Source organism: Panthera pardus, unplaced genomic scaffold (genome assembly GCF_024362965.1).
Source record: "Panthera pardus isolate Hobbes unplaced genomic scaffold, ASM2436296v1 HiC_scaffold_5, whole genome shotgun sequence".
Lineage (NCBI taxonomy): Eukaryota > Metazoa > Chordata > Mammalia > Carnivora > Felidae > Panthera > Panthera pardus.
Window position 1 is genome coordinate 2,994,686 of NW_026526980.1, and position 26,276 is coordinate 3,020,961.

General features: G+C 52.4%; 3 protein-coding genes across 11 annotated transcripts in view; 2 read left to right on the plus strand and 1 right to left on the minus strand.

Annotated features, from left to right (window-relative positions):
- Window positions 1-9,122, plus strand: part of ABAT (4-aminobutyrate aminotransferase) — an 86,941-nt gene extending 77,819 nt beyond the window's left edge. For all 3 annotated transcript variants that reach the window (XM_053894417.1, XM_053894419.1, XM_053894418.1), the window contains exons 12-16: window positions 1,439-1,576; window positions 2,366-2,533; window positions 3,821-3,967; window positions 7,767-7,878; window positions 8,899-9,122. In XM_053894417.1, the coding sequence (XP_053750392.1) occupies window positions 1,439-1,576; window positions 2,366-2,533; window positions 3,821-3,967; window positions 7,767-7,878; window positions 8,899-9,020 (687 nt within the window). In that variant the 3' untranslated portion in view covers window positions 9,021-9,122. The remainder of the gene's footprint in view (window positions 1-1,438; window positions 1,577-2,365; window positions 2,534-3,820; window positions 3,968-7,766; window positions 7,879-8,898) is intronic.
- A 1,862-nt stretch (window positions 9,123-10,984) lies between these two features.
- On the minus strand, window positions 10,985-26,030 carry TMEM186 (transmembrane protein 186). 6 transcript variants are annotated; one of them, XR_008419341.1, is made up of 3 exons: window positions 25,869-25,983; window positions 23,302-23,609; window positions 10,985-12,710 (listed from the first exon to the last, which is right to left on the minus strand). XR_008419341.1 is itself a non-coding variant. In XM_019468546.2 (2 exons), exons 1-2 carry the CDS (start codon window positions 25,869-25,871, stop codon window positions 21,693-21,695), a joined length of 645 nt encoding a protein of 214 aa, XP_019324091.2. In that variant the 5' UTR covers window positions 25,872-25,980; the 3' UTR covers window positions 17,777-21,692. The 6 variants fall into 6 exon arrangements, 1 of the variants encoding a protein (XP_019324091.2); XR_008419338.1 differs by having other exon boundaries at window positions 23,302-24,524; window positions 25,869-25,970; XR_008419339.1 differs by lacking the exon at window positions 25,869-25,983 and having other exon boundaries at window positions 10,985-12,241; window positions 12,645-12,710; window positions 23,302-25,335.
- Window positions 26,031-26,061: 31 nt separating this feature from the next.
- PMM2 (phosphomannomutase 2) overlaps window positions 26,062-26,276 on the plus strand; it is a 30,505-nt gene continuing 30,290 nt past the window's right edge. The window contains exon 1 of one of the 2 annotated variants that reach the window (XM_019468545.2): window positions 26,062-26,202. In XM_019468545.2, coding sequence (XP_019324090.1) covers window positions 26,137-26,202 — 66 coding nt within the window. In that variant the 5' untranslated portion in view covers window positions 26,062-26,136. The remainder of the gene's footprint in view (window positions 26,203-26,276) is intronic. The other variant, XM_019468544.2, reaches the window with a different exon arrangement.

A 26,276-nucleotide genomic window follows, 5' to 3' on the forward strand; every position in this document is an offset into this window, starting at 1 on the left:
ATCATCCTTTTCAATCAATTCATGGTTAACACCTACAGGGGGTCTAGTACAGACCTGTCGAACAGAGATGTGAACCCCATGTGTGACTGCAGTGTATCTAGTAATCACATTTTTGAAAAGTGAAAGGAGGGGCCCCTGGGTGGCTCAGTCGGTTAAGCATCCAACTTCAGCTCAGGTCATGGTCTCGCGGTCCGTGAGTTCGAGCCCCGCATCCGGCTCTGTGCTGACAGCTCAGAGCCTGGAGCCTGTTTCAGATTCTGTGTCTCCCTCTCTCTCTGATCCTCCCCCGTTCATGCTCTGTCTCTGTCTCAAAAATAAGTAAATGTTAAAAAAAATAATAAAAAAAAGTGGAAGGAAATGGGTAAAATTAATTTTAATAACATTTTTTAACATTTATTTATTTTGAGAGAGAGAGAGAGAGAGTTTGAGTGGGGGAGGAGCAGAGAGAGAGAATCCCAAGCAGGCTCTGTGCTGTCAGTACAGAGCCCAACATGAGCCTTGATCTCATGAACTGCGAGATCATGACCTGAGCTGAGATCAGGAGTCAGACGCTTGGGGCACCTGGGTGGCTCAGTCCGTTAAGCATCCGACCTCAGCTCAGGTCATGATCTCAGGGTTCGTGGGTTCGAGCCCCATGTCAGACTCTGTGCTGACAGCTCAGATTCTGATCAGATTCAGCTTCCGATTCTGTGTCTCTCCCTCTCTGTGCCCCTTCCCCGCTCACACTGTCTCTCTCTCTCTCTCTGTCTAAAATAAGCAAACATTTTTTTAAAAAGGTGCTTTTCTGAGTACCCTGTCACTGTTTAGTTAATTATTTTTAATTCACTAACACATCACTTATCTACCACCAAGTGCACTCATTTTAGTGTCTAGTTCAAAAAGCTTTACCAAGCAAATATACCCATAGAACTACCACCCTGATCAAAGGCCTCTTATCACCCCACAAAATACCCTCAGGTCAATCCAAGGTTCAACCCATGACCCCCACCCCCTACCCCGCTCCGTGACATGACCGATTAGATTCCTATCATGAGAGGTGACTTTTGCAACAGTTCTTTTGAGCAAATACACGCCTCAGATTCTGCACGGAAAGGACTCTCCCGCCAACAGTAATATCACACTAAGGATACAGCGATGGCATTACCAGCAACGGCCACAGCTACGCCGTCCTGCACGCCGGACCCCATGCTGCATGGTTTCACTCATTCGCTCTGTGACCCGAGCCCTTAGTTTCTGTCCCACAGGTGCAGCAGCAGGCCCAGGTAGGGCACACTCCCACCCACAGGGGCGGCCCCGAGTGGACACCACAGTCCTCACCGGAGTGCACACGAACACATACTCAGCATCGTTTCAGGGAGTCGTGGAACCCACATCCCCATCGGCGGATGCCGCTCTAGGGCTCCCGCCAGCTATGGTTACTTCCCCCTTGGGAATGCAGGTAGAGGATCTGATCGTAAAATATCGGAAAAAGAAGAAGACGGTGGCCGGGATCATCGTGGAGCCCATCCAGTCTGAGGGCGGAGACAACCACGCATCTGATGACTTCTTCCGGAAGCTGAGAGACATCTCCAGGAAGGTCAGTGCACAGGGCCGGGGCTGGATGGGGCCATGGGCTGTTTCCAACGGTTTTCCCAGAGCAAAGTGTTAGCCGCGGGGTCCTTGTACACGTCCAGGTGGTCAGAGGCTGCCTGGTGGCCTCACAGGTAGAGGCATCGGAAAGTAGGGAAGGAGGAAGGGAGGGAATTTCTCCCTAAAATCTCACTGCAGAATCAGCCTCCACCCTGCAGTGTTAGCTGGGCACTTTCCCACTCAAGAGATGCCTGGGAAGACCTCAGCCTCCTCCCTGTTCTCTCTAGAGAGCCCACCTCATCTCTCAGCCACACCCAACAGACACTAGTGAGCACACGTTGGTGCTTCCGTGTGTGTATTTCAGTTTGTCGTGCACACGGAACGGGCACGTCCGGCCAGTAAGATGGGAGCTGCTCTCAGCACAAGTGCTCGGGAACTAGCATTGGGGTGGGGGGGGCGGTGACAGAACTGGCAGACAGGACAGCCGGGGCCTGGGAGGCACGTCTCGGCCTCTCTGCTGGGACAGCAGGCCGGCGGAGGAAGTCAGCCGGCCGACTCCAGCCTGAGCCGAATGCAGTGTCGCTGTGCTCTGGGGTTCAGGGCGTACCTGACGTCACGGTTCTGTTTCAGCTCAGCAGTCTGAGGACAAGTTGAAGCTCAGACCTCAGAGCCGCCCAGTTTCGCTTCGCACGGCCCCGGAACGGGGGCTTGGTCACAGAGGCGGGCTGGGTGCGGGGTTCCGGGCTGGTTGGCGGTGGTGGGTGTTGACTTCCTTCTTCTCTCCCATCTTGGTCAGCACGGCTGCGCCTTCTTGGTGGATGAGGTCCAGACAGGAGGGGGCTGCACTGGCAAATTCTGGGCCCACGAGCACTGGGGCTTGGCTGACCCGGCGGACGTGATGACCTTCAGCAAGAAAATGATGACAGGAGGCTACTTCCACAAGGAGGAGTTCAGGCCCAACGCTGTGAGTAGCAGCCCTGCCCTCGTCTCCTCGCTCAGGACCGCTCCCTTCTCCAAACCAGGAGCTGAGTGGACACCGGACGGGTCCCAGAGGTCTCCTGACGCCCGCTGTTTACCAGTGTAACTAGCCAGCGGTAGTGGTCGCCCAGCTCTCTGCAGGGCGGCTTCCTAGCAGCTCACTGTCCGTCTCCTGATTTCCCTGTGCACCTACAATGATAGAGCTCATCGCTGCTGCTGTGGACCGAGCCTTTGCCATGTCCTGGCCCAGTTCTAAGTAGTCCTCGTGTACTTGTAACCCTCACAACAGTCTAACCCAGTAGATGCTATTTTTTCTCTCCTAGTTTAGTAATGAAGACTCAGGCACAGAGAGGTTAAGTAAGTTGTCCCAGGTCACACAGCCTGTTCGGTGACAAAGCTCAAACCTGGAGCCCATGCTCTAAACCACTACACTGCACTGCCAGATACACATAGGAATTCACACACACACACACACACACACACACACACACACACAGTTACCAGGGCCCTGGGATCCTTTCTTCTACCAATCCTGCATGTAGTTTCCCCCCTCAAGATTGCCTCATGATCCACAATCACTGCTGGAGCTCTGGCCATCACATATCAATTCTAGGCAGTAGGAAGGAAAAAGGAAGGAAGGACAAAGTAGCCCCCTTCTTGTCTTTATAAAGCAGCCTTCCCAGAAATTTCACAACATTTCTGTTTCTAACACGCTGACTGAGATTTGCTCAGATGGCCACTCCTATCTGCAAGGGGGAGCTGGGAAGTATGTTTTAGTTGGCTGCACTGACACCCCGAATAATTGAAGGAGGGATATATAGGGTGGTCATTGTGGGTCAGCCTGCCCTCAATCCACTCCTGACTCCACTACCTACGGGCTGTATTTTTCCAGGACAAATCACTTAACCTCTCAGAACCTCGGCTCTTTCTCCAATTTTAATATATGTGCTGCCGAAGCGAGCACCCTCGGCTCTTTCCCTATAAAATGAGGATTGTAGTAGTTCAGATCCAGCTGTCTCGGTGTCCCCAGGACTGAGGGACTGTCCCGGGCATGGACCAGCTTGGTCTCCCTAATGGCAGTGCCGGGCTGTGGGGTAGCTGTTGTGGAAGGAATGCACTGAGCTGCCGTGTGGTATCCTCCCTGGCCCCGGGAGATGCTCCCTGGGTTAGTTTCTCTCCTCCTAAGCGGGGGACAGGGTGTGTCCGGGCGAAGCGGGGCCCCTCCAGGGTGCGCCTGCGTGCGACCCTGCTGACGCCACGCGCCTCCTTCTAGCCGTACCGGATCTTTAACACCTGGCTGGGGGACCCGTCCAAGAACCTGCTGCTGGCCGAGGTCATCAACATCATCAAGCGGGAGGACCTGCTGAACAACGCGGCCCGCGCCGGGAAGGTCCTGCTGACGGGGCTGTTGGACCTCCAGGTACCCCTCCCAGACCCCCACCCATGGTTCCCCACACACCCCCAGGGCAACATCTGAGCCTTGTTTCCGTGGACCCCGCACCACCCCCATCCCCAGCTCCTGAACACCTGGCTCTCCTCTGACACCAGGTTCCGACATTTGTCCTTTGAGAATTCTCGCAAACACGCCCCACTCACAGCGTCCCCGATGCGTCCCTCTTCCCTTGTGGGTCCCATCCTCCATGTACTGCCCCCCCCCCCCCGCAAGCAGCGCTGTGCAGTGGGAGACTCTGCAGGCCTCCGAAGGGACTTTAAATGTTCTAGCAACCAGACTGAAAGTACAAAAGGAGGCAAAGCTAGTAATAATGTAGTTTACTTTAACCCCTTCTATCCATACTACGATTTCAGCCTGCCACCAATAGAGGAAATAATTAATGTGGTTTTTCATGTTCCCTGCTTTTTAAAAATTTTCTTAAATGTTTATTTACTTTTGAGACAGAGACAAAGACACAGCATGAGCAGGGGAGGGGCAGAGAGAGAGAGGGAGACACAAAATCTGAAGCAGGCTCCAGGCTCTAAGCTGTCAGCACAGAGCCCGACGCAGGGCTCGGACTCACAAACTGTGAGATCGTGACCTGAGCCGAAGTCAGGTCAGACGCTCAACCCACGGAGCCACCCATGTGTCCCCATATTCCCTCGTGTGCACCTCAACTTGGACTGGCCACGTTTCAGGCCACGTGTGGATCCCGCATGGGACAGCATAGCTCTCAGTTATAATCAGGTGTCTTCGTACTTTTATTCTGTCTGCCTAACCTCCCCCCGCCCCACAAATCACCCCAACCCACACGCACGCCTGACTCTCCTAGACGGGGTGCAAGCTGTCGGGAGCCATGGTGCTTCCGGGACTGGCCAATCCAGCCCAGGAGTTGGAGGACAGATGACCTTCTTCAGATGGTTACAAAGAGTCCTTCTGCCGGGGATCTGGAGGATCCCATGACCTGAGCAGAACCGCCAAGGGGTGGTGACAGTGGTTGGCAATAGTAACAGCTTCTAATTATTGAGCGCCTGCTGTATGCCCTGCCTTACCAGGGGCTGTCATACACTCGGGTTACGTCCGGTAGTGATACTGCGAGTGTAACCCCTGTTGTCCCAATTTTGCAGATGAGGCATCTGAGGCATGGAGCGGTTACTAGCTTGTCCAGAGTTACACGGCTTCCATGTGGTGGCCTTCGGGTTGGAACCTGATTCTGGTGGACTTCAGAGTCCATGTTCTTTGCCAGCATTTACCTCCCTGATATGATCAATGACCTAGTAATTATTATTTCCATTAATTGAGAACTTGCTAAGTCTGAGGCCAGGTGGGGGTGGGGAGGGGCAGGCACAGGACATGGTTCCAGACACAGAGCAGTGGCAGGAGCTCTGGGGACAAACCCCACACCCCAAGATAGGGATGCCAGATTTAATGAATTACAATACAGGGCTCTCAGTTAAATTTGAAAAACGGCAACGGATTTTTTTTTTTTTAGTATAAGTATATCCTGTGTGCCATTTGGGACATACTTACACTACATTATGAGTTGTTGATCTGAAATTCAGATTTAACCGGGTGTCCTGTATTTGTTCTGGCACCCCTAGCTCAGAACAGTTTGAAATTAGGAAAACATAATTATCCTCATTTTCTGCACTTGATCTTAGCCCAAAGGCTGAGAAATGATGTTTATCCTCATTTTCCGGATGAGAAAAGGGAAGCCCGGGGAGGTGAGCAGCAGCAAGGAGGCCAGGCTTTAACCCCAGTTCCGCCTGATTGCAAAGACGCTGCAGGGGTCAAGTGTGGCTGTTAGAACAGCTGAGACCTCCCAGTGGCTGTGGGTGCGTGTGCTCTGCGTGGAAGTTTTTTCTTTCTCTTCTCTCCGTCTGGATTTACATTTAAATTGGGGGTTGGGCAGAGGCCAGGGATAAACGGCAGACGTGGTCGTCTGCCCCTGGGAGTGGCGTCTTGCCACCCCAGCAAAGCGAGGCCCAGGGCGGACAGAGCGCCAGAAATGTTTTCTTTGTAGGTCTCTTAAATGTCCCAATTAATGCCAGCCATCCTTAGTCATGAGAGCAGGTCCTAAGCACCAGGCAACTCGAAAGGCCCTGGACTAAGGCCCCTGGCTTTGAAAAGGGGTGTGGATAGTATTACCCTAAGCGGCTTCCAGATGCGAGACAGTGCCACAGCTGAGGGTTCTGGGAGAACAACACCCCATTGCCAAGCCTGGCACGGTGCCTTGGGAGGCCCGACTGGTTCATCTCAAGGGATGCAAACGGTCAGGGGTCCCTAGCAGGGCCTTACAAAGCTACAGGCGAGGAGGAGTTCAGATTACAGGATCCCCTGAAAGAGTGGGTGAAAGAAAAGGATGCCTGTAGGGGTGGGGCAACAGTCGAGGCCCCACCATGAGGAGGGGTGGGGAGGGAGCTCCACGTCCTGCGCCGCTTAATCACGTCAGCGGTCACCAGACACACGCATGGGCGTGTGTGTCCGGGTGTCTGAACAGATGAGACCTTGTCCCCAGAGACAACACTCTGGTTAGAAGGGAGGAGTATGTTCAAAGCACAGGCTCCCAGCAATCAGCAGGGGCCAGACCAAGCAGAGGAACTGCTGACGTGACTTCCGAGCCTCAGATCCCCCCCACCCCGCGGACACCAAATACTCCCTTCTCCGCTGGTGGAATGAGAATTCAAGACCATGCGTGGCACGTATACGGGCCTCTATTGCCACCAGAATGTGGCTTTGTCTCCACTTTCTACCACGGGTCTGCAGGGAGATGACCTTGGCCCCCCGGGCTCTGCCCCCACTGCCCTGAGATCATTTGGGCTCATCCAGCCCTGTTCATTATCCTTTGTGCGAACGATGGAGCGGAGGAGGACCACAAGCTTCCACACCAAGTGACTATGTTAGCTTCCTCAGGCTCTGGAGCACATGAGCACAAACTGGGTGGTTTAAACCATTCTCTTACTGTTCTAGAGACCACAGGTCTGAGATCGAGAGAGCAGCGTGGGTGTTGACTCTTGCTGCAGGCTCAGGGCAGGGGTGGGGGAGGGCCCATGCCACGCTTTCTGTCCCAGCTTCTGGTGGTCCGCAGGCCTTGGTGGCATCCAAAGGATTGTGGGTGCCCCTTTCCGGCCTCTGCCCCCAGTGTTCCCCTGTGTGCCTGTGTCTCTGTCCAGATTTCCCTCTTACATGGACACCTGTCCTTGGAGTTAGGGCCCACCCTCGTCCAGCATGATGTCCTCTTCACCTAATTGCATCAGCAAAGACTCGATTTCAAAGTAAGGTCACCTTCGCAGTGTCCAGGTTGACATGAATTTGGGGAGGGGGGCACCGTTCAGCCCAGGACAGCTCCCAGCCTCAGGCCCTGCGGTGAGACTGAGCTGCTGCTTCTAGAAGAACCACCGCTTTTCTAGAAAAGGAAAGTAAAGATGGCCGGTGTCTCCCAAGCACCTGCCGAGTACCAGGCCCAGCACTTGATGCAGGAATCTTGTCTCACTAAATTCCCACTGTGGCCCACTGGGGGCAGTAGCATTTACATCTTTCAGTTTGCAGAAGAGGAAACTGAGGCTCAGGCCACTTATGTGACTGGCCCACAGGTGTCCAAGGAGAAAGAGGCAGAGTGGGTTTTGAACCCAGGACTGGAGGTCTCCAGGGCCCGAGCCCGTGACACCGCAGCCGTCCTGGCTGGTCCTGCAAAGGCCGGAAGGCCAGACCCAGGGGGACATTTGAGGAAGCTCCCAGCTGCTGCATGGGTGCCGGGCTCTGACGCCGGCCTGTCTCCCCGCTGCAGGCCCGGTACCCCCAGTTCATCAGCAGGGTGAGAGGACGAGGCACTTTTTGCTCCTTCGACACTCCCGATGAGTCCATACGGAATAAACTCGTTTCAATGGCCAGAAACAAAGGTAAGTCCACCAGGAGTGGAAGCTGAGCTCCATCAGGGTCCTCCCCACCCCGTCCCCCGTCACCTGGGACGGGCGCTGTGGGGCAGGGGGCGGCAGGGGGACTGGACAGCGTCTGAGTGTTCTTTCTCAAAAGAGAATGTGGGCAGCAGGATTTCTTTATGCACTTATTCACTCGGTAGATACGCACTGAGAAGGTGAGTTGCAGTGACACAGGAGAGAATCGTGGTCGTGAACTAGACCGTCGGGGCCTTGCCTTCATGGAGCTCCCGATCTAGCAAGAAGGGGGCATGGAAGACAGTTTTCATAAACCATCGGTTGCAGTTGTGCACCCTAGGAAGCAGGAAAAGGGGCTAAGGATGGAATAGCTGGGGGAGGTGTCGGGAGGAGGAAATCAGGGGAGGCATCCTTGAGGAGGAGGCGTTTTACCTTAAGTGTAGCCGCGTGAGCAGGGTTGGCCAGCTGAAGGTGGGGAGGGGCATGTGGGCAGAGGAAGGGATGGGCGCAATTACAGGAGGCAGGGTGGAGCCGACAGAGGTGCGGAAGCCTCTGGAAAGGAGCGTGAGGAGGGGCGTGAGGAGGGGCTTCCAGGCGGGGAGGTCAGAGGGCGGATGTGTGGCAGGCACTCTGCTCCGTGTCGGGATCCCAGAGGGGCAGGGGTAACTCGCCTCCTGTTCCCCGTGAGAAACGGAGTTTCAGAGGCGCCACGAGACCTTGACCAGGGCGCTTTGAGATCAGCAGGTCCGTCCCTCTCGGGTGACAGTCTGCCCCTCGCACGAGCTGCCCGCCTGCACTTCTGCGTTTACCTGTTTGCCGCTTTCCGTCCTGGCTCCTCCACGAGCTCCTGGAAGGCAGGGGCTTTGCCTCGGGACTTAGGTCTCAGTGGGCCTCGCCCAGGGGCAGCAGAGCAGGTGTTGGAGGTGGGAGGGAAGGAGGGAGGCAAGGACAGATGGACGGACGGGAGGTGCCCCGTGTGCGGCTCTGAGCCCAGGCGGCTGACCTCCCTCCTTCGTCCGCTTTCAGGCGTGGTGCTGGGAGGCTGCGGGGACAAATCCATCCGATTCCGCCCCACTCTGGTCTTCAGGGATCACCACGCACACCTGTTCCTCAACATCTTCAGTGACATCTTAGCAGGCTTCAAGTAAAGGAGCCATCTCCCCTGCGCTCTGAGAAAGCCCCGATCTCAACAGTTGTCAAATTGATTAGTTTGCCTAATTCATGTTTTCACTTAAAGGATCAGAGGCGAATGCGTGACCTGTAGGGTTCTTTGCAGGGAGGGGATGTCTGTGGTGGCTTGGGGGGTGGGGGGACGGGCGGGAGGGGCTGGCTTTGATTCTCCTCCCTGCAGAGCCAATGATGTACATTGGTGTAAGCCCAGAAATTCTGCTTGAGCCCTGGACATAGTCTCAGGCAGGGCCATGAGGGTTCTGGCCATATATCTGCCCACCTCAACCCCAACCGTTTCTTTGGAAGCCAGGCAAGGGAATGACAGCTGCTCGCGGGACTTTTGGGCTCCGGTCCCTCTCAAGTGCCATATTCTGTGACCGAGGATGCTGACACCCCTCGCCCTGGCAGACATGCTCTCCCCTCCCACCCAGCCCTGGAGCTCTGAGCAGGTGCCGTGCACAGTTCATTGACGGACGGGACAGATCGTACGGGGGCAGGAGAGCAAGGACATTAGGATTGAGCTGTGGTCTGGGAAGGGGTCCTGTGGCCTCCTTACGTACGACTGGGGCCACCCTGCTCGGTGCATCTGGGGACCCTCTAAATTGTGAATTCTGTCCTTGACGGGCTGTTGCCTTGGAGAATCTCTGTGCCATTACTGGCACTTCTTACTCACCAACCCTCTGTTCCCCACACTCTGTTCCCTCTGTTAAATGTGAACCCAGACGTCGGTGGCGGGGGAGAGGGGACGGGACTGCAGCCCGAGCATCCAAGGGGACACACAGGAGCCGGAAGGTCAGAAGCACAAGCCGGTCTCCCAGGAGCGGCAGAGCCACGTCCTCCTGTCTCCCCGGGGCATCTGGGGTCTGACCTGTGGACCCCTCGCCCGGGGGGCTCTCTAGCTTCTCCTCACCCACTCCTGCTCCACTTGTGCGCGGCCCTTGCCGGACTCCATCACAGGCAGTCAGTTGCTGAGCTAGGTGTCTTCCTCAAGAAGCACCGAGAACACTGGGTGCCAAAACTCCCCCAGAAACCAGATTGCCCGCTGGTTCAAGGTGGCATCCTCATACTGGGCACTCCAGAGGACAGCTGTTCCTGACATGAAAGGGCATGTAGATTTCCAGGCGGAGGATACTGGAATGCTTAGTCGGCCTGTGGCTGAGGCTCAGGGGCCTCTTCTGGAGGCCAGGCATTCTTGGGACTCGTTGGACTTCAGATGCCCCTAAAAAGAGCATCTGGCTGTCCTGCAGCCGTGCAGACTCGGGAAGCCTGGCTGTCCTCCCGGCCCACCCCCTGCTGCCTGGCCGGCTGGCTCGGGACAGGGGCATATCAAGGTTCCCAGTTCGGCACTTTGTTCTTTCAATAACTAATCATCCAAAGACCTCAAAGCGGTTGTTTTTTTGGTTTTCTGTCGTGTGTCAGGCTATCTGCTCTGCCAGCAAAATGGAGGTGTCTGCTCCTCTCTCTGCTGGATGCCACTCGTCTGTTCACTCGTCCCTTTAACCGGTCACTCCTTCATGGGACTGTCCTTATGTACCTGCTCTGCCCCAGGCCCAGTGCAAAGCCCCAGGAATACAGAGGGGAAATACAACATGGTCCCTCCTCTCGAGGGATTCACATGTCATCGGGGACAACAGACTCTTAAGTCAGTAGTCAAAGCAGAGGGGCAAGTGCTGTGCAGAGAGGAATGTACGGGAACGTCAGGAAATCAGAGGGAGTGTCCGTCAGGGGCGGGGGTTTTCAGGGGGCAAGTGACCTTTGAGCAGGGTTTTGCAGAACAAGCAAGAGTTCTCCAAGCAGACAAGGCAAGGAAGAGTGTCACAGGAAAGGGAACACACTTTCAAAGGCACCTCAGCCCACAGTCTCGCACCTTTCGCTGGGGATCCAGATTCTCAATATCCCAAGGCAATATCCCAAGATTCAAGGCCTTATTTAACAAGCCAGATGCAAACCAAACCATAATTCATGTATTGGCACAAGGACGCTTTCTCTGGAGGACTTTAACGTTGGGTGCAAACATTCAGTAAGGTTCCTGGGGTCCCAAAGGTTTCCGAGCCAGGGCACGACCAGAAACTGGGCTCTCTTTGGTGGAGAGAGTGGCCGTAGACATTTTGTTCTCTCCCACGGGGCAGTCATAGAGGAATGAAATCGTTTTATCTGGGAAGTCATGTCCAGACTTACTCCCTCCTTACCAAGGGAAGTTACTTCTCGTGAAACTTTTTAAGCCATTTATCAACACGTTCTTGTTGGCTCAGGGCATAGTCGGAGTTCCTGAGGCATCTTCTTTTCAGGGTGGGGGTAGAGCTGGAAGGACTTCAAAGCAGAGGACTCTCGGCAGGGCTCAAGATGGTAGAAACTGTGGAGAGGGGGGTAACAACGGGGAGCCCGGCCGACAGGTTGCTGTCCAGGGCTGGGCCCGCGGAGCGCTTCTGTGGCCGACGGTCTGGGAACGAACCCATCTCCCATCAGTGCTGTAGACTTTAGTAACTATCTCTAGGAAGTCTTTTACAGAAAGCAAGGTCCTGTAATAGCAAGTCTTAGCACATCCTCACTTTTATTGTAAATGTTTTTTTATAATTTTTACTGACAGTAACCATGCAAAATTGTGCACATTAAAACATCTATATATCTATACCTATCTCTATACATATATATATAAATGTATACATATACCAGCTCATGGTAGAGAAGCATAGCTAGGGAGCACCGCCCACTAATGCATTCAAATCTTGTTTACGGCATTCTGTTGACAGTGCGAATAAATGATAAAGAAGTTAACACGTCACAGTGTAACTGATGACCATACGCACAATTCCGTGAAATTAAATGTTTCCTGTGTTAATCGGTATTCTTAAATTTAAAAAAAAAAAAATTTATAATGGAAACAGAGTGAATGTGTCCTTTTTGGGTTTGGAAACAGTTTTGTTAAATAATTGTTTGACAAGCACACATTAAGCACCTACTCTGTACCTCTTAGGGAGGTCTTGGGGGGTTATACTCTACCTGCCCAAGTCTGCCTGTACTTAGGACATACTGTGAGGCCACTATTTTCACCAGGCTTCATCAAGGACTTACCATGTGACGGGGGCACAGGGATGGACAAGGCGTGGTCCTTACGCTCAGCTCATCTTTGGTGGGGCAGAGGTCACAGCGACACGGGTAGACCCTGGACGCTGCACATTAACAAAGGGCGGGCCCCGAGCTGGGGTGGAAGTTGGTCCCTGAGTTTCATCTTCAGGGTCAAGCAGGAACTGCACCAGTGACTCGGAGGCAGGATGGAGGGCATTCCAGACCCCGGACACAAAGGCAGGGTGAGGGCAGGCATCCCAGGGTGTGGATCAGAGAAAGACCACAAGAGTCAGAGACCAAACAGGCAGGACTGGGCCCCAGAGGGGCTTTGGGGCCACACTGCGAGGCAGGGGATTTCCACGCAGGGGTGCAAGAGGTGCAGGTTCGGAGCAGGGGGGAAATCCAACATGCCGAGGACATGAGGGACGGAGAGACCGACACACCAGTCAGGAGTGTCCAGGACCCAACCTGGACAGGGACCGTGGGCTCCTGCTCCCAGCTGTCAGTGACCCCGGTGTGGCTCTGACTTTTCTCACCTGCAAAATGCATGGTTTGGATTGCATGGTTTCCCAGGTTCCTTCCACCGTGGACACTCAACGCGTCTATAAGATTATCGTCGAAGGCAAGGTTTACTATTACATGTATTGTTTAGGGGCGCCTGGGTGGTGGCTCAGTTTAGTGTCCGACTCTTGGTTTCGGCTCAGGTCACGATCTCACAGTTTGAGTTTGAGCTCTACGTTGGGCTCTGTGCTGACCCTGGGATTCTCTCTCTCTCCCTCTCTCTGCCCTTCCTCTGCTCGCTTGCTCTCAAATAAATAAACTTTAAAAAAATTTTTTTAAACAAAACAAAACGTATTTTAAAAATAATCACATATTGGGGCGCCTGGGTGGCTCAGTCGGTTAAGCGTCCGACTTCAGCTCAGGTCACAATCTTGCGGTCCGTGAGTTCGAGCCCCGCGTCAGGCTCTGGGCTGATAGCTCAGAGCCTAGAGCCTGCTTCCGATTCTGTGTCTCCCTCTCTCTCTGCCCCTCCCCCGTTCATGCTCTGTCTCTCTCTGTCTCAAAAATAAACGTTAAAAAAAATAAATAAATCACATATAAACGGGGCACCTGGGTGGCTCAGTCGGTCGAGCGTCCGACTTCAGCTCAGGTCATGATCTTGTGGTTCGTGGGTTCGAGCCCCGCATCGGGCTCTGTGCTGACAGCTCGGAGCCTGGAGCCTGCTTCGGATTCTGTGTCTCCCTGTTTCTCTGCCCCTCCCCCTCCCCGCTCGTGCTTCATGTCTGTCTCTCAAAAATAAACATTAAAGAAAAATTTTAAATAATCACATACAGTAACAATTATCGTTTGTTGACCATCTCCTATGTGCAAGCATAGGCTGCAGGTGCTTTATAATTTTCATGACAAACCTATGAGCTGTGCCTACTTTTTTTTTTAATGTTTATTTTTGAGAGTGTGAGTGGGGGAGGGGCAGAGAGAGAGGGAGCCACAGAATCCGAAGCGGGCTCCAGGCTCTGAGCTGCCAGCACAGAGCCCGACGCGGGGCTCAAACCCATGAATCGTGAGATCATGACCTGAGCTGAAGTCGACATCTAACTGAGCCACCCAGGAGCCCGTTGTGTGCTTACTTGTAAGATGAGGAAACAAGCTCAGAGAGGTTGGGGGAACCCGCCCCAACCATTCAGCTCGGGAGCTAGGATTTGAAACCCAGACGTAGGAATTATGGCACACTAGCGTATCAACAGATGCGTGTGTATGCGCGCACAGCCAGCTTTGGATCGGGTGAGGGCAGGGGCTGTCCGCCACCCCAGGACCTTTCTCACAGCCAGCCTGGCCGCCAGACTTGGAAGGCCCATCTGAACTGGTCAACATCAGTGTGAGCTCTTAGCATACCTTCTTAGAGCCGGTGGGTGATTGGAAGGCACCGAAACCTCAAATACTCCTCGTTACGAATGGTCACTGTGGGGCACCTGGGTGGCTCAGCTGGTTGAGTGTCTGACTCTTGATTTTGGCTCAGGTCACGATCCCAGGGTCGTGGGATGGAGCTCCGTGTCAGGCTCTGCACTGGGCATGGAACCTGCTTGAGAATCTTCCTCTCTCTCCCTCTCGCTCTGCCCCTCTCCCCTGCTCGCTCTCTCTCTCTCTCTCTCAAAACTATAAATAAAGCCAGGCACTGCTTCCTATTTTCTGTTCTCCTTCCATGCTGGGGAGGCAGTGGAATGACCCGACTCTGCTACTTTCTAGCTGGGTGGCCCATCACCCCTCTGAGCCTCCTCTGTAATGCTATCCTGCTAGCCTAGCACGTATCAAATGCTTCCCTGGACCAAGCGCTATTTTAGGTGGATTCCAGGTACTAAGTCCATCGTCCCAACCCCCTTAGGTGGGTACTTTTATTGCCACTGCTTCCCCGATGAAGAACCCAAGGCACACGGAGAACTTCTCTGGCCACAGCCACAACGTGGCAGGGCATAGTGCCTCCCATGATTCCACACAATGATACATTTCTGTCAACCTTCCAGTTCCTGCTCACAGCAGTAAACGTACTTCCCAATGCAGATACAAGCCCCACGGAGTCTCGGAGTCTCGGAGTGTATCTCAACTGTTAATCAGTAAAATGGATGTTTTGTCTCCAGAGTTGGTAAAACATGGCCCTGCCTGATTAATCGGACAGGATTTTACAGTTGAATGCCACGGGAGCAAAACAAAGCCATAAAAGTTGGACTCTGCCTGGGACTCAAAGGGACCCTGTTACTTTCCATTTGGGGACTCACAAGTCCTGAAGTCACAGAGCAGCAGTGAAACGAAAGCCCCCAGCCCTGGCCATCTGGGCAGTTTTCCCCCGGCTGCCCCCACCCCCACAAGCGGCTAAGTCCCCCACATCGGCTCTGGGGAGTGCATTCAACATGGTCGCTGAATGGTAGATATGCGGCCCTGTAACATGGAAGTCTCATCTTTGATCACCAGTGCAGGTAGGACACCAGCTCCCAGCTGTGCACACCGCAGATGTCCCCAGCTAGAGCTGACCTCCCCGCGGTCTGGGGGACCATGTCTCAGTCTGCCCAGGGGGCTATGACAGAATACGAATACCACTGCTGGCCTACAACCCACTCGCGAGCTCCCTGGGTGCAAACTGAGACTGGCTCCCATACAGGGAAGGCAGAGAGAGGCTGGAGAGAGAGGAGGCCGCTCCAGTGGGCAGGCGGCAGGACTCACTAATACCTGCAAGAGGACTTAACTCACGAGGGGCCTTAACTTACAAGGCTTGTCTTGGGCGGCTGCAAGATAAGGCCTCCACACCCACCTGCCAGAATCTGAGTTTATGTGGAGGCCTTAACTGGGTTCAGGCATGTCTACCGTGCAGATGGCCTCAACCCCACATCACTGTTTCAAGACTGTGTCCTTGGGCAGCTTCCGGAAACAGAGAAGCCAAGTAGAACCTACATTCCAAGGACAGGGGAAGGGGTGGGGAGCCTCCGATTGCCCAGGGCCAGCCTGAGGGTCAACTGGCAGTCATGCCTTCTTGATGACCTCCCCAACAACCATAGACTGGGCAGCTTAAACATTAAACACAGATTTCTCACAGTTCTAGAGGCTGCAAGGCCATGATTGGTTGGTGAGGCCCCTTGTTATGTCCTCATATGGCCTTCCTTGGGGCACGCGCGCACACACACACACACACACACACACACAGAGCCTCTTTATTCGTACAGGCCCTGATCACACGAAGGGGACCCTAATCACCTCCCAAAGGCTCCACCCCAAACACCATCACATTGGGGGTTACGGTTCCAACACAGGAGTTTTCAGGGGTGGGGGGTAGATATACATGTTCAGTCCACAGCAAGTACTGTACAAAAATGGACATAGCACAGACCACGCCATTCCCTGCAGTTAAATTCTACACAGCCCAGGGCGTGCAGGCGGGTCTCAGCGGACAGGCAGGAAAACCACTCTAGAAGGGACAGGCATAGCCATGTCACCGATGCTCTCCACAACGGAATGATTCCTAATGTCAGCCCAGCTTCCAAGGCCAGCATGGGAATTCACGGTGGATTCACCTAAAAAGCTGACTTGAGAGATCTCGAGCTTTTTACAGCATTTTTCACTTGTTAAGACAGACAAGATGTTCATCATGAATACTTAAAAATAGTATTGGAAGGTTGTAACGTTGAAGATGGGTATCTTCCCTCCATTCCACCCCCCCCCCACACACACACACTTCACCCTCTCCCCAGAGGTAACCACTGTGAACTTGCAGTGTATGGGGGTTTTTACAAACACAAGACCACACAAAACTCTATTGGTTCTGTGACTTGCTTTCTCTACTGATCGCAGTTGCCATGGTTACCTTTCCACATCAGCAGATACTGTTCAAGCTCATTCTTTTTAAGGGCCATGCAATATTCCATAGTAAGGCTCTACCGACATTTATTTAACTGTGTCGCCTACTAATGAAAACTGTTTAGGGGCACCTGGGTGGCTCAGTCGGTTAAGCTTCCGACTTTGGCTCAGGTCATGATCTCACGGTTTATAGGTATGAGCCCCACATCAGGCTCTGTGCTGACAGCTCAGAGCCTGGAGCCTGCTTTGGATTCTGTGTCTCCCTCTCTCTCTCTGCTCCTCCCCTGCTCACATTCTGTCTCTCTCTCAAAAATAAATAAACCTTAAAAATTTCTTTTAAAAATGTTTATTTCCAGTTTTGTCATTGCTGTTTGTTTTGCTATTAGGAACACTCAGTGAACATCTTCGTATGTCTCCTTGGGTATTTCTATTAGATTATTATTTTGGATTTGTTGTCAAAGTGGGGGAATCACCCATATATCCATCACCTGAATCTGAAGACCACTTGCATTTTCCGAGACACTGCTTTCTCATCTGCTGCACGGCTTTTGGGAAGGGTAAATCCCACGCAGGGATTCTCAAAAGTCAGGGTGCTTTGGAATTACCTGGGAAGCATAAAGATTCAAACTCCCCAGCATCTACCGGAATCCGTCCTTAGGGACTCAGCACAGGTTTTGCTAGTTTTGCTGGTGTTGACCCGGGGAGTCTGGGCGGCTCCCAGGGACCGCCCTCGTGGTGCTGCTGAAGTCCCGCCGCGGTCAGGTGGAGATCGCGATTCCGGCTCGGAAATGAACGCATGCATGATGCCTTTGCTGTGTGTGCCCTCTGCTGGTACCGTGTGAGCAGACACACATCGCAATGGAGGCTCTCTCATGCCACAGCTGGTGGGCTGGTGAGGACGGGGTTTTCACCTCCCAGGGTGGTGATACTACGGAGCAGTGACTGGCAACCCAGGCTACAGGTAAGAATCGCCCGGACAATGGCAACGGCTGGTCGTGGGCCTGGGCAGCAATATTTTTAAAAAGCTCCCCAGGTGATTCTGCACACGGAACCAGAGCTGAGAATGTATTCTTTAAGGGGGGGAAAAATTGGCCAGGGAACACAGAGTCCACAGAGGCAGGAGTTACTCTGGTGTTTTCTGTCTACTAGAGTCTGTTTCAGAAATAGACTGAAATAGACTAAAATTCCAGCCTGGCTGCATTTCAGAATTGGCTTCGAGACTGTCAAAAATACAGATTCTGGGGACCCACCCCTGACATAACTAAAATCTCTGGGGGTGACGTTCACTCAGGTTAATAGCTTAGAACTAGACCGACACCAGGGACTATTTGAGTTAATTCTTATCTTTAATGAGGTCAAAGTCAAATCGTTAATACCGCCTGAGACATTTTATAGGCAAAGACTGTCTTTGGGGAAAGGGGTTCACAGTCTTTGAAGGAGCTGGTAAGCGGGTGAGGGAACAGTATGGAAGGAAACCAAGAGCTACATGTAATTGCTATGTAACTGACTCTTCTCTATACAAGTGAATCTTCACTAACAACTTCTTGAGCATAAAGAATACCTGTTATACAGAGAAAGAGGGGAGGGGAGGGGAGGGGAGGGGAGGGAGGGAGGGGGGGAGAGAGCACACATGCCCAAGAGTGCTCTATACAGACATTGGGGAGAAAGGTTTCCAGACAGAGGGAACTGCCAACGCAAAGACCCTGAGGCTGGAGCATCCTTGATTACTGAAGGGACAGCAAACTGGATATGACTGGCAGTGGTTGAAGACAGAGCTGTGGATAAGACACAGCTGGGGACAGGGGTGGACCCAGACCACGTTAGACCTTGTAGGCCACGGTGAGCACTTCAGTTTTTACTGCAATGCCGTGGTTTGTTTGTTTGTTTATTATCACTGGCTGCTGTGAGAACAGGCTCTAGATGGGTAAGGATAATAGAAGCAGCAGGCTGCAACAACCCAGGGAACATACGAGGGCGGTGTGGATCAGAATGGCAGGAGGTGGACAGGGTGAGAGGTGGTCAGCTTCTGGTTGTAGTTTTAAAATAGAGTCAGCATTGGGGTGTCTGGGGTTAAACATCCACCTTCACCTCAGGTCACGATCTCACAGTCTGTGAGTTCGAGCCCCGCGTCGGGCTCTGTGCTGCCAGCTCAGAGCCTGGAGCCTGCTTCGGATTTTGTGTCTCCCTCTCTGCCCCTCCCCCCGCTCATGCTCGGTCTCTCTCTGTCAAAAATAAGTAAACATTAAAAAGAAGTTGTTTAAATAAAGTCGCATAAAACAAGTCAATGGAACCACATGCCATTTACCTTGAAGAAAGAGGCCCCGGGGACGCCCAGGCTCTGGGTCACTGCTCAGTGGGGGTTCTCCTGTGTGCAGAGCCGTTGTGTCTGGGAAAACCATAGATATGCCCAGGCAGTGGGTGCCCAGTGTCCCCAAACATCTGAGGGACACAACCACACACTCCCCAGACTTCAGTCTCCAACCACAGGAATGAATTCACACCAGCTGGCATTTAAGAGAGAATTCAAATCCATGATCCTACCACCTTTCATTTGCATCTTTAACTAAAACTGAACACAAATTAAACAGTGCTGTTTTCAGGGCACCTGGGTGGCTCAGTGGGTTGAGCATCAGGCTTTTGATTTTGGCTCCAGGTCATGAGCTCATGGTTCATGAAATCGAGCCCCACGATGGGCTCTGCGGTGACAGTGCAGAGCCTGCTTGGGATTCTCTCTTTCCCTCCCTCTCTGCTCCTCCCTTGCTCACACTAAGTAAATAAATTTTAAAAAGAAAATAAAAAGTGAAGGACCAACCACATCCACTCGGTGGAATATTTTGCAATTTCTGAATTTGTTTTTGCATAAAGAGTATGATTTGAATGAGGGGCGCCTGGCTGGCTCAGTCAGTAGAGCGTGCGACTCTTGATCTTGGGGAGTTCGAGCCCCACGATGGGTGTGGAGTCGACTTCAAAAAAATAAAGGACACCTAGGTGGTTCAATCGGTTAAGCATCTGACGTCAGCTCAGGTCACGATCTCATGGCTTGTGAGTCCAAGCCCCACATCAGGCTGTCTGCTGTAGGCACGGAGCTCACTTCAGATCCTCTGTCCACCTCTTTCTGCCCTTCCCCTGCTCGCTTGTGCACTCTCTCGTGCTCTCTCTCTCTCAAAATAAAGATTTAAAAATATTAAAAAAAATAAATACACAAATTAAAAAAAATTTTTTTTAAGGAGGATTTGGGGCTCCTGGGTGGCTCAGTCAGTTAAGCACCTGACTTTGGCTCGGGTCATGATCTCGCAGTCTGTGAGTCTGAGCCCCGTGTCAGGCTCTATGCTGACAGCTCAGAGCCCAGAGCCTGCTTCAGATTCTTTGTCTCCCGCCCTCTCTCCCGTTACCCACTCACACTTGGTCTCTCTCTCCAAAAATAAATAACTTTCCCCAGTTTTACTGAGATAGAATTGACATATAACATCGTATCAGCTTAGGATATACAACATAATGATTTATGCACATATATATTGCAAAATGATTATGACAAGGTCAGTTAACATCAGGCATCTCACATAGTAATGAGGTATTTTTTTTCTTGTGACAGAATATTCTTAATGTGTTTACAAGTAAGATAGCTATGTTACATGAAGCAAAAAAAAAAAACCAATTCCAGGTACAGGATAACATCTATGTTTTTAAAAAGCCTGAAAGCACGGTAAGATACCACCTCCTGCCCATCAGGAGGATGTGGAGAAGCCAGAACCCTCGTGCATGGCTGAGACGGGTAAAAAAGGACATGGCGGCTGTGGGAAAGTTCGGCGGTTCCTCAAAAACTTGCACACAGTCACCGTAAGATCCAATATTTCCGCCTGTCCGCCTGTCGGCATCCAGGAGCCCCAAAAGAAGCGACAGCAGGGACTTGTGCGCCAAATCTGACAGCAGCACTGTTCCCAACAGCCAAAAGGTGGAAACTATCAAAATGTCCATCAACAGACAGATAAGCAAACTGTGGTCTACACTGTGGTTATCCAGCCACGAAAAGCAATGAGGCTCTCACACAGGCTACAGCATGGATGCACGTTGGAAACATCATGCCAGGTGAAAGAAGCCAGACACAAAACCACAGTGGGCGATTCCGTTTACGTGGAATGTCCAGAAAAAGCAAATCCACGGAAACAGAAAGCAGATGACTGGTTACAAGGCCGGAGGGAGGGGGAGATGGGAAATGACCGTTTAATGGGTACAGAGTTTCTCCTTGGGATGATGAAAATGTTCTGGAAATGAGCAGATGTGATGGCTGCACAACGTTGTAGGCGCCCTTAATACCACTGAAGTGTACATTCAAAAATGGCTGAAGGAATACATTTACATGATGTGTGTTTTAACACAATAAAAGACTGGAAGTCCCCACAATAAAGCATCTAGTCACTGACTTCTGAGTGGTGGAACTGTTGACGATCACCTCTTCCTTCCTCTTTATTTTGCTACAGACTGTGAAACAAACATCTATTACTAACCACTAATCGTGCACACAACTAGCTTTAGCTTATAAAAGAACGCACCAGAACACAGCTCGCCTGGTTTTATCCACCAGAGCCTTCGGACAGGAGGGCCCCAGGCCACAACCTTGGCAAAGGGATGCTGCGCTCGCCTGGCCAGCACCCTCGGCCGCGGTCACACGACCCGCCTCTACCTGGGCTTCTTCCCGTCCTTTCCTGCTGCTGAGGCCCCAATGGGGGCGGCACAGGCCTCGGGTAAGCCCTACTGACTGCCTGGAAGCTTTTCGGCACACGTCACCTTTGTACTGACCTTGACATTTACCGTTTATTTTCACACCCATGCCAGGAGACAGGATTTTTCCCTTTCTCAGATGTGAAAACCAGGGTTGAGAGACACGGGGACTCCAGGACAGGCAGTCGAGAACTGACAGCACCCGCGTCTGCTCAAGCCACGTCCTGAGCTTGCTCTGCCTCACCTCCCTGACTTCCGATTTCGCAGCACTGCCCTGCCTGAGTGAACCGGACACAGCTTCCTCCGAGAACCAGCTGTGAACTTCTGGCCGTTATCTGACTAAATGTCACACAAATGCAGTATGGATTGGTACCAAGGGCCTCTTTCCAAAACGCGATCACTAGCTTCTGTCTTAGGACTCTGTGCATCCCAAAAGACGGGTGCCCAGAGGCCCTGCCGAAGTCTTCAGGTGCCCGATCCCCTGTTTCATCCTCGGCCTTCCTGCTGGAGACCCAGCTCCCAATTCACTTGAGGGAGTCCAGCGTCCCAAACACCTGCGCGAAACGCTCTCTGTCCACGATGCGTCCATAGCGAAGGGTGAGGTAGAAGGTCTCCTTCCCACTGTACTGCTGGATACGCACAAACAGCTCCTGGGCCCGGTCCTTGGTTTCCGTCATGGGGATCACGTCGGCCACGGGGCAGTCCGTGTCCTGCCGCCGGCCCCAGAAGGTCAGGTGCGCCACCCGCAGCACAGTGCCCGCCTCGTTCACATACAGGATGCCCACCAGCCTCCGGAAGAAATAGCTCATCCAGCAGAGCATGGCCAGGGCAAAGCCAGCCACCCCGCCCGCGACACACAGGGAGCCGAGCGTCACGAAGCCCTGCGAGTACCAGTAGCAGCCAGGCGGGAGTGCCAGCACCGTGAGGGCCGTCTGTGCCACCTTCAGCCGAGACAAGTACCCGAAGGCTCTGATGGCGTCAAACCGGTAGACCATCTGGAAGTTCTCTGTCTCCGCGCCTGCCGCTTTCTCCTTCAGGGTGGGGCATCCGCTCCCCACCCACCTCCCCGGATCCCGGCCGGTGACTGTGCGGCACCACAGCCCGCAGACAGGCCTTCTCCACAGGGCCGGGCCGGGCCGCCGAAGCACAGCGCGGAGGAGGGCAGCCTGGAAGGGAGAAAGGAGACCACTGCTCTCAGGGAACTCAGCCGTGCTGATCACGCGACGAACGTTTGCAGAGCATCTCACCCACAAGCTCCCGCCAACCCTGCGAGGTTGCCTTTACTGCCAGAGACGGAGGGACAGAGAAAGCCAGATGCTTTAACTCACGTGATCTTCATACAAGCGGTGCAAGACAGGCGCTCCCTGCGGTTGACCCTTGAACAATGGAGGCGTGAGGGACGGCCACCCCCATGCAGTCAAAAATCCACATGTAGCTTTTGACTCCTCAAAAACCTAACTACTAATAGCCTACGGCTGACCAGGACCTAAACCAATAAGTCGATTAACACATATTTTGTATATTGCATGTATCATACGCCGTATCCTTACAGCAAAGTCAGCTAGAAAAAAGAACGAGATTACGAAAACCGTAAGAGAAAACACATTGACGGAGCTGTACTGTATTATCCAGACCATTCAGTTTACGCTGTTCACAAGATGAATCGTCTGTCAGTACATAAATCATAACTGCCTTACAGGATACGAAACATCAACAGGTGTTTTGTTACCTGCCAACACTAGACACAAAAATAGAAAGATAATAAGGGAGATGCCTATTTATTTATAAGTAGGATGATTCAAGGACTGATAACAAAGACGCACTAGTAGGATCCTTTGATGGTGGCCTAGTGTAACCCTGTGTAACCATACGGCTGTTTCACAGGGGCCTCGCCTATACACTAAGGAATGAATGGTTAGAAAGTTTTCGTGGCCTACCGTGTCCCAGTTGGATTCATAATACACACTACCGGAAACACTGTTTTTTAAAAAACCACTTAGCTGTGACGATAGACTGATATGCCGTCTCTCCAGTTAGGAGAGGGGGGCATACTGGACCCCAACGTAACTCTTTGAGAGCAACGTGACAAAACAATAAGACACATCATTAATTTTATATTAAATTATCACCCACCTCATGCCTCTAAGGACAGGCCATCCACTTGCGGGCGAATCTTGCATATGACGTCCTACCCAATGAATACCCAGGCGATGATGCAGTCCTACACAGTTCCTGCCGTACAGTTACCAGATTTTCACACGGAGACACTCGCGCGCGCACACACACACACACAACAGGTCAGTTTAACCGTACGGCATGACGACTATTTAGTATTCATTACGTGGAAGGGGTCTTTGTCCTCGTCATCTTTATGCTGAGCAGGCTGCGGGCGAGGCAGAGGACAGGCTGGTCTGGCCGTCTCGGGGGAGGCGGAGGCAGAGCTAGAGGAGGTGGAAGAGGAGGCAAGAGGGGCAGGCACACCCGGTGTAACTTCACGGACACACCTTGTAACTTCCGTTTGACTTCTCTGCCTTTTCATCTCTCTGAAAATGTTTCTATAGGGTACCAGCCCTTCTTCCACCACTTGCTTTAGTCTCAGTGCCCGTATCACAGAAGGGTCCATGTTGTGAAAGAAGTCAAAAGCCGTCCTGAATAATCGAAACCCTTCTGCCAGGTTGTCTAACGTCAACTTGTTTTCTGGCGCCGCTTCTCGCGCATCTTCATCCGGCACCGGTCCGGAAGCTCTCGCCTCCGCCGACTCACCCTCTGTTAACTCCTCTGGTGTGGTGACTCTGGGCGCCTGAGGTGGCAACTCATCTACTGCCTCTTGGGCGGGGGAAGCTGCTTCCCCTGCTATCTTGACATTTTTTAAGCCAAACCTCTTTCTGAAATTATCAAACCATCCTTTGCTGGCACTAAATTCTCCAGCCTTGGATCCTTCACCTTCCTTTTGCTGTAAGTGGTCATACAATGACTTTGCTTTTTCTCGAATCGTGTTAGAGTCTATAGGTATGCCTTTCCTATAGCGATCCTGCACCCACGTAAAAGCTGCATTTTCAATACGAGATAAAAAGCTGTCTCGCAGAAAGTGCAATGTGCTCGCGCCTGCTGGCGTAGCTGCCGCCACAGCCTCACGGATTTCCTTTTCCTTTTTTACAATGGTCGTTACGCTGGATTCATTCATCTTGAAATGACGGGCCACTGCAGCCGCAGACCTTAATCTACGGTACATGTCAAGCAATTCGACTTTTTCTTGTAATGTCGTGACCTTTCTCTGCCTCTTGGGAGCGCTTCCAGAATCACCAGTGGTGTTTCGTATGGGTCCCGTGGTGTTATTCAAGGTTTACAGTATTGCACTAAACATGATGAAAAATATGCAAGAACCACGGGATCACTTTTTACAGCCATTTGAAATTTACGAGTGACGAACTGATCTCGCAGAGAGGATTAGCAACACACAGTTTTAAGCTTGGAAATCACAACACTTGAGATCACCACAGCAAGAGGAGGTGGCTATGATATTCTTACAGTCGTAGAGTATGTACTGCAGTTAATTTTATGGAGTTATTTAATAGTGCATCTTTGTTTCCATTTCTCTCAACTATGAATGATGCCATGTACAGTCTGTACATTTTGATAAACCTTTTTGTAACAAACTTGTGTATTATACTTCATGGAAGTAAATGATAAACTAGCATCTACATATATTTTATGCATTCGTGATACATCTTTTTTTTTTTTTTCCAGTATTCCTAGGCTATGCAGTTCATCTGCTGGTTTTCTCAAATTGGAGCAAATCTCCAAAAAAAACTTCACAACATATATATTTTTTTAAATCTGCGAAGAAGTGGGCCCACACAGTTCAAACCCGCATTGTTCAAGGGTCAACTGTACTTTACCACGGAGAAAACTAAACCCAGAGAAGGCTAGAAACATACCCAAAGACACACACCCGGTGAGTGTGGCAGAGTCTGACCCCCAAACTGGTCCTATTTCCTTCAGGGAGTTCAAAGAGGTACAAGAAAGGCGACACAGCCTCCATTCATTCAGCACGTATCTAGGGACGACCAACTCTGGGCTAGGCACTGAAGACGTAAGGCTATATGAACGTTTTCCCCAGCAGGAAGCCAAACAACAAATGTCCAAATGGGTAACAAATCTCTGCGATACTTATTCTGTCAGGTTAAAGCACCATCTTCGGTGCTGAAGGGAACCGCTGATTTCTTAGCCCTGTTTGGGGGAGGGGGAAGACCAGAGCAGGCGGGGATGGGAGGCGCCAACCCACAGCACAAGGTTTTTATTAGGTGCGCCGTTCTACACCCTGAGTAGGGCAGCGACAGATGCTTTGGACTTGGGGGCCAGTCACTAGCTGTAGCTCCTTGTGTAAGTTACTTCACTTCTCTGGGCCTCGGTTTCTTCCCCTTTCACAATGGGGGTTCACAACATACCACAAGAGATCATGGTTTCAAAGCTCTCAAATGCATTCAATGGACCCCAGGTTTGTGATGATCGGAGAGTGCCCTGTCGGCCCACGTGGCCCGGGCGTAGAAAGGCGCGGCACAGCAAGCCTTAACCCACGCCGGAGCTCCCTCCCGCGGATCCTCCAAATCAGAACCCCAGAAATCCGCCTGCCTGCCTAACCTTGACCACGACCCCCAAGGCGCTTCACCTCCCGTACTTCCCCTCACCCGCCTCCTTACCATCGCGCGGATACCTGCCGCCGGAAGTGATTCCCCCCGCCCCCGGAACCTCTAAGAGCGCCTGCTCGGCCGTAGGAGGTCGGCGTGTGGACGCATTGCATTCTGGGATTTGTGGTTCCTAAAGACCAACTGACTCTAGTCCCAGACACGTGGGAATGGATCCTCCTTCTCCCGGCGTGCCCTGTGGCACGGGGGCCGAGCCCGGAAGTTCCGGGCCGAGTTCCTGGTTGCCAACGAGTCTCATCAAGTGCGGCTGGAAACGGGGGACATGGCGGCGTCTGGCCCGGCGCTATGCCTCTTCGACGTGGACGGGACCCTGACCGCCCCGCGACAGGTAGGCGGCACCCGGCCGGCTGGCGGCAGCGGGTGCAGAGCCGCCTGCTGCTCACATTTGGGGCCGACGGCCGC